Here is a 17,715-nt window from a genome sequence, read left to right on the forward strand (position 1 = left end):
ACTGTTTATACTTGCAAATTGGTTAATAACCAAAAGAGACAGATCTGGGATGCAACCAGAGGAGAAATTGTTTTGCACAGTGAGCCATTATGATCTGAAAAGTGCTACCTGAAAGGATGTTGGCAGCAGATTCAATAGTACCTTTCTTTCATAAGGGAATTGAATACAGGCTTTGAATGGAAAAAAACTGTAGGGTTGTGAGGAATGAGCAGAGAAGTGGGACTAATTGTGGGGTGGCATGATGGCACAGTGGTTAGCAATGCTGCCTCACAGCAGCAGGGACCCGGGTTGGGTCACTGTCTATGTGGAGTTTGCACGTTCTCCCTGTGTCTGCGTGGGTTTCCTCCTGTTTCCTCCCACAGTCTGAAAGATGTGCTGGTTAGGTGCATTGACCCAAACAGGTGCCAGAGTGTGGCAACTAGGGGAATTTCACTGACTTCATTGCAGTGTTACTGTAAGCCTTATTAGTGACTAATAAATAAACTTTACTTTTTAAACTGGATATCTCTTTCAAAGAATAGAAATAGGCATGATTAGCTGAATGACATTTACACTGTACAATTTTAATAGCCTCTTTTGATGGTGTGGGGTGAGGATACTGGGATAACTTCCTTGCTCCTTTGAACAGTGTATTTGTATCTTTATGACAGGCTTCATCTGAAAGATAGGGGGCAAATGATCCCGTTCCACCCACCACAGGAATCGTAGCAGGTGAGGGGTGGACCATTGGAAGGTCCGTTGACCTCGGGCAGGATTTTCCAGTTTTGGGACGAGTGCAGCTGGAAAATCCTGTCCAGCATCTTAGTTGATGTCGCACTCCCTGAGTACTGCAGCAAACTTCTTAGGGCAGATTTAATGGAGATGTTTAAAATTAAAAAGGCCTTTGTAAATTCAGTGACTGATAAAGGTTTAATCTAAGTTATCAAATTTGGATTTGGGGCTTGAATCCACTATCTTCTGCCTCAGGTAAAAATACTATTCACTGAACCAAACTGATATTTAAATTCCAACACCAAAAACAGTAAGAGTCAACCTCATGGCATAAACAGACCAATATTATTTGTTAAGAATATTAGTTTCATTGCCTTCAGATTTACATCATGTGGTCAAACTGGCTGGTTTTTGTTACTATAAAAAAGTGATGTATAATGTAACAAGTTAGCAATGGAGAAAATTCCAGCTGCTTAATAATAATATGTTAATGATAAATGTATATAGGATTGATTTAGAGGTGTATAAAAATAAAAGTGTAGCACTAATGCCAATTATTGGGTGGTTTCCCATCCAGCCTCAATTTTCAGGCTGGCTGGTGGTGCTCAGCAGTCGGGAGAAAGCCTGAAAATTAATCCTGTTCAGGCCTCAAGGTGGGAAGTGGTGGCAGAGCAGGGGGGTTCCATCAACAGTCTATTTAATATCGGGCATCCTAAAGGTCTGACCACATCTCTTCGAATGGCAGGAAAGGAAATCTCACCATTTGAAAAGTCCTGGCCTAAGTTTCAGCAAATCCACATGGTTAATTAAGTCTGTCAAGTAGATGCGATTGATACATGCTTTGTATTTGTGGTACTGAGAAGTGTTTCCAAAGCAAGACAAATTAAATTAAGCAATTGAATATGAACAATGCAATGGAATGGAGAAAAAAGGGGCATATACTGGGTGGATGATCTGTCCATTTCATGCCCATGATGAAATAGGAAGTTTCATTAAAAGTATTTTTTAATGTTGGATCTTGACATAAAAGTGTGAAGTTGATTAGTGGAACAGTGCTTTATTTACTACTTAGTCAAAGGTTCTAGTTTATTTTCCCTTTATAACTGTACGCATACAAGTTGTTTTACAACAGGTAAAATTAATGATCTCCTTGTGAGGGATCCTCATGGAATGAGTGATCACAATATGGTTGAATTTCTAATACAAATGGAGGGTGAGAAAGTAGGGTCCCAAACCAGTGTCCTCTGCTTGAACAGAGGGGAGTACAATAGGATGAGGGCAGAATTGACTAATGTAGACTGGGAGCACAGACTAGTTGGTAGGACAGCTGAGCAACAGTGGCGGATTTTTAAGGAGATTTTTCTCAGTACTCAGCAAAAACATATTCCTGCGATAAAGAAGGAATGTAAGAAAAGGAATAACCAGCCATGGATAACTAAGGAAATAAAGGAGAGTATTAAATTAAAAACCGATGCGTACAGAGTGGCCAAAACTAGTGGGGAATTAGAAGATTGGGAAAGCTTTAAAAAACAACAAAGAACTACTAAGAAAGCGATAAAGAAAGGAAAGATAGATTATGAAACTAAACTAGCACAAAATATAAAAACTGATAGTAAAAGTTTTTACGAATATATAAAAAGGAAAAGAGTAGCTAAAGTAAATGTTGGACCCTTAGAAGACGAGAAGGGGGATTTAATAATGGGAAACGAGGAAATGGCCGAGGCCTTAAACAAGTTTTTTGTGTCGGTCTTCACGGTAGAGGACACAAATAGCTTACCGAAAATTGACAGTCGTGGGATTGTAGGGGGTGAGGTCCTTAAAACAACTACTATTACGAAAGAGGTAGTGCTTGGTAGGCTAATGGGACTAAAGGTAGACGAGTCCCTGGGCCCGGATGGAATGCATCCCAGGGTACTGAAAGAAATGGCAGAAGTAAAATCAGGTGCATTGGTTGTAATTTATCAAAATTCGCTGGACTCTGGGGAAGTGCCGGCTGATTGGAAAACAGCTAATGTGACGCCACTGTTTAAAAAAGGAGGTAGACAAAAGGCGGGTAACTACAGGCCGGTTAGCTTAACGTCCCGAGTTGGGAAATTGCTGGAATCCATCATTAAAGAAGAAATAGCAGTACACCTGGAAAGAAATGGTTCGATCAAACAGGCGCAGCATGGATTCATGAAGGGAAAGTCGTGTTTGACGAATTTACTGGATTTTTATAAAGATGTAACGAGTGCAGTTGACAGAGGGGAACCGTTGGATGTGGTGTTTTTAGATTTCCAGAAGGCGTTCGATAAGGTGCCTCACAAAAGGTTCCTGCAGAAGATTAAGGTACATGGAGTTGGGGGTAAAGTGTTAGCGTGGATTGAGGATTGGCTATCTAACAGGAAGCAGAGAGTTGGAATAAATGGGTGCTTTTCTGGTTGGCAGTTGGTGACTAGTGGCGTGCCGCAGGGATCGGTGCTGGGGCCTCAACTGTTTACCATATACAGAGACGATCTGGAGGGGGGGGGGACCGAGTGTAGGGTAACAAAGTTTGCGGATGTCAAAGATGAGTGAGAAAGCGAATTGCGTGGAGGATGCAGAAAGTCTGCAGAGAGATTTGGATAGGCCAAGTGAGTGGGCGAGGATCTGGCAGATGGAGTATAACGTTGACAAGTGTGAGGTTATCCACTTTGGAAGAAATAATAGTAAAATGGACTATTATTTAAATGGTGAAAAATTACAACATGCTACTGTGCAGAGGGACCTGGGGGTCCTTGTGCATGAATCGCAAAAACTCAGTTTGCAGGTGCAGCAGGTGATCAAGGCGGCAAATGGAATGTTGGCCTTTATCGTGAAGGGGATGGAGTATAAAAGCAGGGAGGTCTTGCTGCAATTGTACAAGGTACTGGTGAGGCCGCAACTAGAGTAGTGAGTGCAATTTCGGTCCCCTTATTTGCGGAAGGATATATTGGCCTTGGAGAGAGTACAGAGAAGGTTCACCAGGTTGATACCAGAGATGAGGGGGTTAGCTTATGAGGAGAGATCGAGTAGATTGAGCCTGTACTCGTTGGAGTTTAGAAGGCTGAGGGGAGATGTTAGAGACATATAAGATAATGAAGGGGCTAGACAGGGTAGAGACAGAGAGATTCTTTCCACTTAGAAAGGAAACAAGAACTAGAGGACACAGCCTCAAAATAAGGGGGAGTCAGTTTAGAACAGAGTTGAGGAGGAACTTCTCTCAGAGGGTAGTGAATCTCTGGAATTCTCTGCCCATTGAAGCAGTGGAGGCTACCTCGTTAAATATGTTAAAGTCAGGTAGATAGATTTCTGATCAATCAGGGAATTAAGGGTTATGGGGAGCGGGCGGGTAAGTGGAACTAAATGACTATCAGATCAGCCATGATCTTATTGAATGGCGGGGCAGGCTCGAGGGGCTAGATGGCCTACTCCTGCTCCTATTTCTTATGTTCTTATCACAAGGAGTTGGTTTGCAGGTGCAGCAGGTAATTAAGAAGGCAAATGGAATTTTGTCCTTCATTGCTAGAGGGATGGAGTTTAAAAACAGTGAGGTTATGTTGCAGCTGTATAAGGTGCTGGTGAGGCCACACCTAGAGTACTGTGTCCAGTTTTGGTCTCCTTACTTGAGAAAGGATATATTGGCACTGGAGGGGGTGCAGAGGAGATTCACTCGGTTGATTCTGGAGTTGAGAGGGTTGGCTTACGAGGAGAGACTGAGTAGACTGAGGCTATACTCATTGGAACTCGGAAGAATCAGGGGAGATCTTATAGAAACATAAGATTATTAAGGGAATAGACAAGATAAAAGCAGGGAAGTAGTTTCCGCTGGCAGGTGAAACTAGAACTAGGGGGCATGGCCTCAAAATAAGGGGAAGCAGATTTAGGACTAAGTTGAGGAGGAACTTCTTCACACAAAGGGTTGTGAATCTGTGGAATTCTTTGCCCAGTGAAGCAGTTGAGGCTACCTCATTGGATGTTTTTAAGGCAAGGATAGATACATTTTTGAACAGTAACTTAATTAAGGGTTATGGTGAGCGAGCGGGTAAGTGGAGCTGATTCCACGAAATGATCAGCCATGATCTTATTGAATGGCGGAGCAGGCTCGAGGGGCCAGATGGCCTACTCCTGCTCCTAGTTCTTATGTTACAACACAGGTCGGGACATCTTATAGCAGTTCACCCAGAAACTGTTGCTATTTATTGCTTGTAGTTAAATTACTGGTGTGAAGTACAATATTGTTTTATTTTTCTTAATAAGAGTTGGTTGTACACTTGGAGATTTCAATTTTGATGGAAATGTTTGCAGAATAAAATGACTTTAATTTCACGAGGCCAATTTATGCTCGACAGCTTTCAAGTACAGCTTACTTTTTGTGCCAGAACTATTAATATTATAATATGCTTGAATTGACTTTACTGTCATAGAGCTGTGATTCTGATCAGAATTGAACTTGACCTGCTGTTTGCCTTTGAATACACCAGAGTTCCTCAGTTTTTAAACATTTTGAAACACTTAATCAGGAAAACTACAATTTTATGTCAGTTCCATTTATTCTAATCCATTAACATTGTCAGTAGTCAACCGAATATTCTGGCAATATCAGTTGAACCCTGTCTTCAATTAAAGTTGCAGGAGAATTTTACATAACAGATTCATAATTATTAGAAGTCCTTTCTCATGAAAGGTTCATGAAATATATGAACTACATATTATAGTTCAGTGTATCTAACCCATTACAGATTTCAATATTCCTTTTCTAAAATCAGTTAACATTGTCATGCCAAATTTATTATATTATCAGCGCTCCTTTTCCAGAAAATGTTATTAAACTTGTATTCCATGCATCATATTTTGTATTTAGTTTTAGGGATTTCTTGCTGATCTTTTAACATGAGTTTACAGAAGTTTCCACTTTGATAGAGTTGTACATCTGACTGGATGGCTGTCAATCCTTCATAGAACTAGCCTGATTTCCATTTAATTGAATTCAGCACAGGTGGATCACTATCCAGGAGTCGAGACAAAGATTCACCACTCTGAACATCAGAAATTGAAGGGAGGATTAGACCATTTGGCCCATTGTGCATGCTTCACAATTCAATGATTATGACAGATCTTTGACCTCAATTTCATCTTTCCACACTACTCCTATAGCCCTAAATTTATTTTCTACCCAAAAATCTATTAATCTCTACCCTAAGTGTATTCAGTGATTGAGTATCCACAGTTGTCTGAGGTGGAGAATTCTGAAAATTCATAACCCCTTGTGTAGAAGTTTCTCTTCAGCTCAGTTCTAAATAGCTTACCCCTTATTCTGACTGTGTGACCTCTAGATCTCAGCCTTGAAAGCATTTAATTTGTCAAGTTCCAAAGAATGTTATACATTTTCTTGAATATTGCTGAAAAGAGAGATGACTTGAAGTTTTTTGTCTTGCACTCATCAGGACAAATGCGAGAATGCCAAATTTTATACAATCACAACAAGGAGAAAAGGGTGCTGATTGGTTGACAAGTTGACTCTGGAATTGAATAAAGCATTACCACTGTCACAAAGATGTTCCATATGGAATACTAATTTAATATTTCACAAGTTTCACATTTTTATATGCGGATATTTCACTGAAACACAAAGACACTTACTTAAAATGCCTGCCTATTTGCATATATGTAGCCGCATTCCATTTCATGGTGACGTAGGGTCAATGTAGATCTCGGCAGACACTCACTTCCCAAGAGGAACGAACCATTAGAAATTAGTTGTTGGAACATTAAAACTTAGTCACTTCGGCTGTAAAAACACACAATGGCTAAAGATAAACTCCAGAAACGGGCCGATCAGAACGTTTTTCTGGAATTTACAACTAGTTTCTGAATTACTGTTGACCAAGCTGGCGAAGTGACACAGCGCTTTTTGTATGAGCGGTTGTCTCTCACCCCCCCTCTCTGCAACATTCCATTTAAATTTTGAACTCTGTTTTGCTGATCTTAAATTATGTCCATATTCCTACAACAGACAGAGACACTCTACTAAAAAGTAATTGGACTTGCACTAGTGTTTCCAGGAGAAAAAGGAACATACCAGTCACAACAATGAAAAGTAACCACTTCAGTGGAGAACCAGGCCCTCCAGATACAATCAGTGAACCCTGATTGACTTTCCATTTTTATCTGCACTTTAACTTGACCAGGATTAACATGTGATACTCTATAAAAGTTGTTTTGCTTTCCGCTTTCTTGGATTTTGTGCATGTGTTTACATGCATTAGTAGGACATATTTGTACATTTGTTAATGCTCAAACATTGTTGCTAAGCTTTGGAAAGTTTTTTACTAATAACATACTTTTTAGTCTTCCCGAATGATGAGGCTTTGCTTTCCTTTTGACATACTTGAGATGGTCGATATAGTTTAACTTCAAAATTTTAAGAACTATTTACAAAGACCTCAGGGAAAGCAGGATACAGAATATTCTTCACCTAGCTCTCTTGGATCCTCTTGGTCATCTGAGAACTGATGTCACTCAAACATCATTAATATCATCATGGTCTCATTAACTTGTACATTAACCCATTACTTTGCAGTTAACATTTTTTATTATTTTTAACTGAGTGGTTTTGGAGCAACTACCCCATAACTCATGTCTGGCATAATTCTTACAAATTGCATAGGTCAAGTACATACATGAAGTGATGTGTGTGTGCAATGCACTATCACAGAAAGTAGTTGGGGCCAAAACATTGTCTGATTTCAAGTAGAAATTAAATATAGCTCTTGGGGATAAAGGGATCATGGGATGGGGGTGGCGGGGGCAGGGGGGAAATCAAGATATTGAATTTGATGATTCGCCATGATCTTAATGAATGGTGGAGCAGGCTCAAAGGGCCTACTCCTATTTTCTGTTTCTATACTGAATTGGCAATACAGCATCCTTTTAAAATTCAAAACCTCTGCTGCAACCAAATGTGGAGTGGGAAAAGAGAGGTGTCATTGCACCCCTCCTCACCTGCTCCTAACACTATGGAGAAGGCAACAAGGCTCTCCATGTTTCCAGATAACTTTTTTAAAAAAGTGCAAGGCTCAAATGTATTCCTTTTGTTTGCAATGACTGGGTCCTCATGTATTAATGTATGCCACTTCTAGCAAGTGTAAATGAGGCCATGTTGTGAGCTCAACTGATTATCTTAAATTGCTTGTTTGTGTAGCTATCAGTCCACTCAGGATTGTTCAGCATGGAATCACATCCGATAGCAGACATTTTGTTTTGAGTTTTGCAAGCACGTGCTTGTTAAGTATGGTCTATTATGAGCAGCTGGAGGAACATGTTGGTTAATTCAATCAGCCAATCATTGGGACTATATACCTGGCATAGCACAGGTATTAAAATTCATACAGATCATTGCTAAATTGTGGGGTAGACAGAACAGCTTATTAGTCCTACTAGTGGAAAATACTACCCATGTTACTGTTGATCATGATAAATAGTTGAGATGGAAGAATCACTTCACAGTTGTCTTTAGGTTCAAGCTGTTTTATTGTAAGCTTCTACTTCAAACTGCAGGCATATAAGGAGCTCAACTCATTTTCAATAGAGCAGACCTCACAGAAATGTACCATACACTTGTTCAACTTTCATGGCTTTCCTTCTACATCACTCGATGGGTGGTTTCCATTCTGAAAATACCTTACTCCTGATCTTACCTTTTGTGTGGAAACAATAATGCTAATGCCATACCTTGCTTCTTTTAGGGTATGGAAGTAACCAGGTCTACATTTCTACTTAAGCTTTCCATTGCTGATATGGTTCAGTCAGAAAGAATTGGTAGATAGTCAAAACTTGCAATTTAGCACTCTCCTTCTGCCATTCTGCAACTTAATTTGCCAGCAACAGTACACTTGTTCTCAGAGGACTGAAACAAAAGGCTTCACATACAGCAGCCAGTCACCAAGCTTAAGGCTCATCCTCTGCAACATTGTTACTCACAATAAATAGTTGTGGTGAAAGAATCACTTCACACTTGTCTTTAACTTCAAGCTGTTTTATTGTCAGTCTCTATTTCAGAACGGCAGACATACAAACTCAACCCCAAATGATACAGGTTTTACTGCCAATTCTCTTAACAAGGTGATTGCCACATTCTGATTAGTAATACATTAACAGTCACCACTGCACAGTGTAGTGTGAAACAGCTTGCTCAACCTGTTCTTAAAATTTTTATATTTGCATTTGCGCAATACACAGCAAATAATTATCTAATTAGGATCGCCGTTGTCCTACATGAAAGCTTTGATGCACTCTATTTCTGCGTTCAGCTTCCAAGGTGAACAAAAGCTAGGGCCCTATTTACAATATTGCTAATAAGGCCAATCTGAGAGCATGTGGAGTTTTATGAATTCAACACATATATCAATCAGTGGAAGCTAGGCTTCCAGTAAGCAGTAGTGAAGAATCCATTAGTGGATTTCTCAGCTAGTACCTCAACCATGTATTGGAGCGCAGAATGTGTGCTTTAAAGTGTGTAAGGAAATCCTTATACAAGTCTGAAGATTCACAGATCATGAAAGCATTATCACAATATCCGAAATATGCACGGGTTAAGAGTTGGGCTGATTTCCCACTTTTGTTTTTCATTTTGTCAAACGGGGTTAGCAATGGGGGCAGAGAATCTTGTAAGAGGACCAAATTGCATTTTGCACTGATGTAAAGGGGGTGAAGTAATGGGAATCTCGACATTCAATGTCGGGAACCCCATTACAATAAATTTGCATCTGATTATTGGGCCTCTCAGCCTGATAATCCTCCCTGTTACATTATTCCTCACATCAACGTGAATTATGACAGGTTTCCTATGGTATGCACCTTGTGGGCAGAACTTGCCAGAGGAGCTCAGTGAGGGCATCACACAGGAGGAGAGGTTCACACCCGGACACTGCCCTTGGTACTGCCCCATGGAACTGTCTGGGCTGGTCGCACTAAGACCCGAATATAATGCTACTAAGAGTTATTTACCGTTATCCTCAAATCCCTTTGTAATAAAAGCTAACATTCTACTTGCCTTCCTAACTGCTTGTGGTACCTGCATGTAAACTTTCTTTGACTCATGTACAAGGACACCCAGATCCCTCTGAATAATATTTTACAGTCTCTCATTATATGAAAGTATTGTTTTCTATTTTCTCTAACAAAATGGATCACTTCACACACCACCACATTGCATTCCATATGCCATGTTCCTACCTCTCACTAACTCTGTTTTTATCCACTTGCAACCTTTTTGCTTCCTCACAGCTTATTTTCCCATCTGGATGCATTACACTCAGCCCTTCATGAAAGTTGTTGACATAGGTTGCAAAGAGCTGAGACCAAAATATTAACCCTTACAGTAGCTCACTAGGCTAGCTGACTATTTTCAAGCTTCTTGCGTTTTGGCTTGGTCATCTTGTTATAATAAGGGCATGGAAGCAACGTAGAAAGTGCAATGAAAATTTACATGCTGAGAAATTGTAGCTATCAGCAAAGACTGAACTGGTTGGACTTTTTTGCTCCAGGGAAGTGAAGCCAGAAGGTGTGATCTGATGGAAGTTTTCAAAATTATACATATTTAGTCTGTATTCAAGTAGCATGATTTATGTTGTGCATTGGTGACTTGATTTTAAAAGTAACCGTTCAGAAGACTGCTGAAAAGGGGGGTGAAATTGACTGTCATGAAACAACAGAAAAGTGTTCAGTAATATTACAAGATTAATTACAGGATCTCTTTGGGGCCAACTGATCTCTTGGTTATGGTTTGTAATTACATGATAATTAATATTTCAGTTCCCTATTACCTTGAAGTTATTACCTCAGTATGTGAAGGTCTGGTGGTTTTAGTATTATACTTCAGTGAATTTGTAGCAAATCAAAAGCAATCAATGGAAAGTAATTTTGTGTACACCTGTTCAGAAATAAACGTTCCTTCGAAAGTCGATAATCTATGTTTTCAAATTCTGATTTTTAAGTTAATGCCACATACTTGAACAAAGTGAATTGATAGAGCTGCAGAGATATATTGCAAACGATTGAGGATTAAAGGAATTTAAATCTGTAGGAGCATTTCATAAAAAGTTTCCTTACTATTGTTGTGGGCTTTGATGTCAGCCTTTTAATTGATCACAACTTTACCCTTCAAGTAACCAGACAAGTCACAGAGTTCTCTTAAAAAGCTGTTTAAATACAAGCTATAGCAAGGACGCTGGGAAGTTACAGTTCACATCCCTGTCCCTGTCGCTAGCCAGAGAGCTGTATTCAAAGATACAAAGGCAATTATAGTTTTTAAAATCAATTACAAATAATCAGCATAAACCAATCACAATCACAATACGCTTGCTTCATTATAATATCCAATCAACGTGAAAACTTCATAGTGCAGCTAATTTCTGTTTCTGTGGATCACTCCCATTTTCCAGTTACAGATGTCTGATTTATGTGCTTTGCCAGACTAATGGTCTGTGAAGGCTCTCATAAGAAGACCTTTTTTTCAGCTTGTGTGATTTTTAAACTTGTGTGACTATTAATCCTGTAAATCTGTAACCACAATGAGATAAATGATCATCAGCAATGGGAAATTTTAATTTTTTCCCATTCTTAGAAGAGATAAGTGCAGTCCCGTGTCTCAGAACCTTTCTGACCCATGAAAAAGCAGCACAAGAAGGCACAGCAAATTTGAAATTAGTGGCAAAAATTCTCAGATTTTGTCATTCCTAACTACAATCCCACTTCCATCACCTGATGAAAATCCTTTCCCCAAAGTTCAACGTATGTAGATGTGAGGCAACATATTTTGAAAGGAAGTGGTACAAGTGGAGTTCCAGAACACAAAGCTCTCATGGTACAAATACAGCATGATGTGGATACAGCATCCAGTAATCTTTTAAATATTTTTTTAAAAAGCAAGCCAGGCATTATGTTTTATTTTGAGAGGGATATAATTGAAAGGTTATGCTAAACTGTATAGAACCTGTAAGACAACACTTAAGTACTGTGTGTAGTTCTGGTTGCCATATAAAGAGATATAGAAACACTGGAAAAGATGCATAGAAAATTTACAAGGATGATATCAGAAATATGTGTCTATACATATCAGGAAAATATTTATATACTGGGTTGGGTATCTTTTGCCTTGCAAACAAAAGGCTAAGAAGTGACCTTATAAGAGGTTTTTAAAATTATGAAATGTTTTGATAGACTGGAAGGATGAAGAACATTTCCCCTTTTGGAAAAGAGCATAACTGGAGGTCATCAATATAAGATAGTCACCAAGAAATCCAATAAGAAATATAAGAATGGTGAGGATGTGGAACTTGTTACCACAGAGAGTGGTTGAAGCAAATAGTAAAGATGTTTAAGTGGAAATTAGGCAAACAAATGATGAAGAAGGGAACAGAGGGACATTTGCGAAGGTAGATTTAGTTGAGGAAAGACAAGTGGAGACTCGAGTGGATAAACACTGATAGAGACTGGTTGGACTGAATGATTTGTTTCTATGCAGTAAATCCTATGTAATCCTATATTCTACTTTGTAATCCAGTGTTGTCCAGATGCATTCTTTTATTTTTCTGCCTAATTGATAGCTGTTTCGCATAGCACTTAATCAATGCTTCTCCAGGATCCTTCTTATGTTCAACCTCTGACTTTGAGAGGATTATAATTGCAAATGAAAGCACACTGGGAATTGCTTGCTAGTGCTTTCTTTATGGAGGGAACCCCTATTATATATATCTCTATTAATCTAGAGCTAGGAATTCATAAACATTTGTTAATATGCAAAAATCTTTTGCCAATAGCAATTAATCACTGATCGATCTCAGGATGTCTCTCTTTACAACCATTAGCTTTAAAGCAACAGGACACACTCAGCAGAGCAGTAATCAGCAGTAATCATATGGTTTAATTCCATTTCAAAGCACTAGTGAGAAGCACCACCGGGAATCCAAAGGTAGATATGATGTACACATGGTTTTTGTATATGCACATACTTCACAAATTATATGGGGCTTCAATCTGAAATCTGGAGATTATTTGTATAAATTATATAGACATTAATCATATAAAAGTTATTTCAAGTTTGGTCTTCAAAAAATGATTTTGTTCCTTTTGCCAAATTTTAACACTCGTACAGATTGCTTTGGCAACATTAGACTTAGTTGGGTTAATACCAGTCTTTTATAGGCAGTAAGGTACAATAAAGATTGTTATCCCTTCCTCTGAACAATTTGTCAGACAGCATAGCTGTTTTTTTTTTAATGCATTTACAGGATGTGGGTGTTGCTAACTAGGCCAGCATTTATTGCCCCTTCCTAGTTACCCTTCAGAAGGTGGTGGTGAGCTGCCTTCTTGAACCACTGCAATCTCTGAAGTGTAGGTAGACCCACAGTGCTGAAAGGGAGGGAAATCCAGGATTTTAATCTAGTGACAGTGAAGGAACGGCGATATATTTCCAAGTCAAGATGGTGAGTGACTTGGAGAGGAACCTCCAGGTTGTGGGGTTTCCAGGAATCTGCTGCTCTTGTCCTTTTAGATGGTAGTAGTTGTATGCACAGTTGCCACTGTTTGTCAGTGGTGGGGGGATTGAATGTTTGCAGAAAGGGTCGGAATCAAATGGGCTACTTTGTCCTAGATGGTGTCGAGCTTTCTAAGTGTTGTTGAAGCTGCATTCATCCAGGCAAGTGAAGAGTCGTGGTGGACAAACTTTGGGGAGTCAGGAGGTGAGTTACTCACCCAGGATTCCTAACCTTTAACCACGAACATATCTCATCGAGGTGATTGTATCTGCGCTGCTGGATGTTGTGTGTGATACCTGTGTCGTCTAGTAGGTGCTTTCTTCAGAGGTTTCTGCAGAATCTTCCTCTGAGGTTTCCTCGGGACGTTCTTTTGTTGTATGGCCAGGGGTCGCAGCAGGGCTGCAGGGGGGCACCGACAACTCATGGCTTGCCCTCATCAGGTTGACACTTGTACTTTGAGACTCCCTCCCTCCCTGCTTGGACATCGGGACACCCCCCCGCCATGCCCCCCCCCCCCCCCCCACCCCCCTTGGGGTGGCATGTTTCTCCCCTGGATTGCCCCTCCCTGCATAGCCTCCCCCACTTCCCGTTGCGTCGCCCTCGTCGCGTCGCCCTCGTCACATTGCCCTCGTCATGTCGCCCTCAGCATATCCCTGGCTCCACCCCAACAGGCCCCACTTCCTTGACACTGCCCGGCCCTTCCAGTGTGCCAGGTGGGCACTGCCCACACATGTCCCCAATGACCCGGGGACTTCAATGGCCTCCGAGCTCCCCTAACATGCCCATCATGCCTGGTCTCCACTAGTGGAGGGCAGTAGTGATTCTCGCCGATCTCCTGCCGCGTCCAAAGGTTGGAAGATGCAAGGAGCTGGGAGAATCTGGTGTCAAATGGGCTAAGAATATTTAAATGCTACTTTAAATATGCTAATCGGCCTTGCACCCTCTCTGGGTGTGATACAGATTGCGCCATTAGAAAGGGACCAGGACAAATGCAAACTCTTTGGTGCTGGGCGCAAAATCGACTTTAAGACCCACATGCTATTTTCTGGGATTGGCATTATCAGTGATAGGCGCAGCAAGGTCACAAAATTTTCTTCTGTATTGTCTGCTGTAACTATTTGTAATGCCTTTTTGGTGTAAGCTGAATTTCTCCATCATGGGTCTTGCATGTATAAGGGTGACAGACAAAAATAGTATAAGAACAGTTATGTCACAGGAGAAACAGCAAATTGTATTTTTATGTCAAATTAACCATTCACAAATTTGAAAATGTGGGATCATTGAAATCCATTTACACATTCACATTACACATTTGTTGAGGCCCAGATGAGAAACTCCAAGGTGTATTGCGCAGTTAGCCTAGACCTCAACGTTTGCATTTGATTTTGGCATTAGGGTGAGTATAAGGTGTTTCACTCCAGGTATGATTCAAGTGATCCACTAAGAAGCTTTTATCAACACACATTTTATCTAAGAACACAGTTACAATATACCAAAAAGAATTAGCATAACTTTTACCAATTAAAATACTTCAATATGGCAAAGTATAATCCTTAACATCTAGCTATCCCTGTTGCTCCAATTGAAAGCAATAGCCCATAGAATACACCCTTCTTCAGAATTAGATAGCACAAAAACTATGATGCTAATGTGATGCTGGATTTTCAGCCTTTTAACAGTTCTGGACTGAGATCCAGACAGCAGTTTTTAGAGAAGGATATAGCCTCAAAACAGCCAATCTTCAGAGTGGTATCTTAGTCGCTGGCAGTTCCCAGTCTCCAGACTTCAGAGACACAAAGAGATGCCTCTCTCTCTGCAACTTCCAAAACAGCAACTCTCAGAGAGAAACCCACTCTCATATAGCAGAATCTCCAAGAAAGAACCTTATCTTCTGGCAGATTCCAGTTTCCAACTTCAGAGAGGGGAAAAGAGAGATACTGCTCTCTCCCAACTCAAAAACAGCATCTAAACTTGAATATTCTGTGTAAACCTAGCTGTGCCCAGTCATATGACCATACCTGTCAATCATCCCAATCAAGCCCCACTCTGCAAAATCCCAGGAGAACACCAAGAACAACATTAGTTCAGATTAAGCAATTACACTGCTGCAGCAACAATATAGGATACTGACTGTAGACAGAATGACACTGATAAAATGGAAGAGACTGCTAGAAACATCCCGCACAAAACATGACTAAAACACATTTCTTAAAGGCACAGTATAGTCACACTAGCTTCAGTATTTTTTTTTGTGTTCAGCGCTGTGTGCTAGTTTAGTTTCTTCAGACTGCTTCACTTCAGAGTTTTTAGATATCATGTGAAAGCATTCTGAAGAAATAGAGTTTCAGTTTAATTGAAAACAGGGACAATTCTGGAACTGTGGTGAAATATTAAGTGGGTCAATAAAACTAATTTTGTTTGTATTTGAGGATTCTATGAAAAATGGCCATTTTCATTTTCTTACGGCCGGTCATCTTCCTTGACATTGATCCAAGTTAGCATGCTTAGCTTTGATCTATTGTTAGCAGAGTACTTAACAACAGCACAAAGTGATATGGTAATTTGTCGATGAAAGTGCAAAAGTAAGTTGGTGGCTCTCAGGATTGCATTCAATAAAATTCTGTGTTTATTTATAGTCATAGAGAATAGTGAAAATATTGATTTTGGTTGTGTTTAGTATACTGTTCAAAGTTAATTATCAGCAGGACAATTCTTTGCAATTACTTTTAATCTTTATGGATTAAATAAAAAATTGGATATGTTTGTCCAATCATTCTAGAAAACAAGAAAATTAATTTATTCCTTTTTGATTAATAGGATTCAGAATTTCCAATTGACACAAGAGTGAACCCATACCTTGCTCAAATGAAAAGCTCTCCCAGTAATTTGCTTAGATCAGGTGGATGCAAAATGACGAAGATTATGAAAGTACATGAGCTGGCAGTGAGCTGGTAAGTAACATTATTTATATATTAAGAAATGCTCACCGAACATAATTTATTTTGATACTGTAAGATAGATTTGGGAGGGGGATTTTTAATGTCAGCACAAAGTCCTTTTTCAGATTTTGGCTACATTCCAATTTTACTGATAAACTGCAGGTGCCAAACGCAGGTTACCACTTTTTGAATGGCAGAAAATTGACCAACATTTGCACAAAGCTGGTTGTTAGGAAAGTGGATTCAGGAAGGAGAGGAAGAATAGGCAGTCAGCGAGCAGAACTATCCCTCCTGACCCCACAAAAATACATTTTGAAACTTGGCCTCTAGCAGTCCTTTTAAAGTTCAACACCCAATTGAGTGGAGCGTGCATCGAAAATGCTTTTCATAAAATATGTATGTTTATATGTAAAATTGCAAGACTTTTAATCTTGCAGCAACAAAAGCAGAGGGCATTAGTTATAAGTGTGTGATCTAATTGATGTCCTGGTTGGGCAATTTTGTTGCCAAGAGCTATATGTAACAACTTAAGATTGACACTAATATAACCGAAATCAAATGTTTAAATAATATTTGCTTTAAAATATTGCCAATCTGTGGCAAACATATTTTTAAATGTAAAAGAAAACTGTCACATATTTTGAAGATGATGTCCCTGAAAATATTAATTATACAAGTTTTTGCTATTTGAAGTTACAGGTAGGCAGATATAAATGATACTTTGGAATTGCCTATTTTTATATTCTAGAATTTTTGTACCTTGTAACTTGCTCATATTTTTAAGTTTTTAATAATTATCTATCTGTGCCAACTTGACATTATCTTTGCTGCCATGAGATCTGTATGTTGAAATCCATTCCAGTGATTACCTTAAAACTTTGTAATAGTACTATAAACACAGAAGATTGTTCATTGACTTAAGGGTTCATTACAAAGTATTACAAAGTATTTATATCTGAGAAACGGATCATTTCACTCAACAGATCCATGTGGTGTTTATGCTCCACATGAACCTCCTCCCACCCCTCTTAATTTCCTTCCAAACTTCATTACTTCTTACTAAATGGAGTATATATGGTTTTTGTGCTATATTTCAAGGACATTTATTGGATGAAAAATACAATATCAATTTCAGTTCGGGAGAATTGTTTCCTTTCTAAACTATTTTATACAAAATTAGTGCTATAGGTAGGTGAATCCATGAAAAAAACATGGACAATACTCTAAATAATAGAGAGTAATATTCACAGTGGTTTAATTTGTATTTTGTGTATGATTGCATTGATTAATATAAAGAAATCATATACTTTGGGTTGATTGATGTATGCGTGCAGATTATTGAAAAATAAATTGTATGCCTCCAGGATTCTCTCTTGAATTCAGTACATATTTTGTTGAGAATATTGCAGCAAATATGTCTTGGAATCATTGTCATTTGTATTATTATTCAGTAAGAAAGTTTTCATGTTACTTTTTCAATTGTAATGAAATCAAAACTCAGTTATTTTACTAGCAACTAAGCTCAAATG

General features: G+C 39.1%; 1 protein-coding gene across 1 annotated transcript in view; it reads left to right on the top strand.

Annotated features, from left to right (window-relative positions):
• The window catches only part of spag16 (sperm associated antigen 16), a 926,172-nt gene that overhangs the window by 109,000 nt on the left and 799,457 nt on the right, over positions 1 to 17,715 (top strand). Inside the window, exon 10 of the mRNA XM_078227730.1 lies at positions 16,065 to 16,198. Within this exon, the coding sequence (XP_078083856.1) occupies positions 16,065 to 16,198 (134 nt within the window). The remainder of the gene's footprint in view (positions 1 to 16,064; positions 16,199 to 17,715) is intronic.

The sequence above is a fragment of the Mustelus asterias genome, chromosome 14, assembly GCF_964213995.1.
Source record: "Mustelus asterias chromosome 14, sMusAst1.hap1.1, whole genome shotgun sequence".
NCBI lineage: Eukaryota > Metazoa > Chordata > Chondrichthyes > Carcharhiniformes > Triakidae > Mustelus > Mustelus asterias.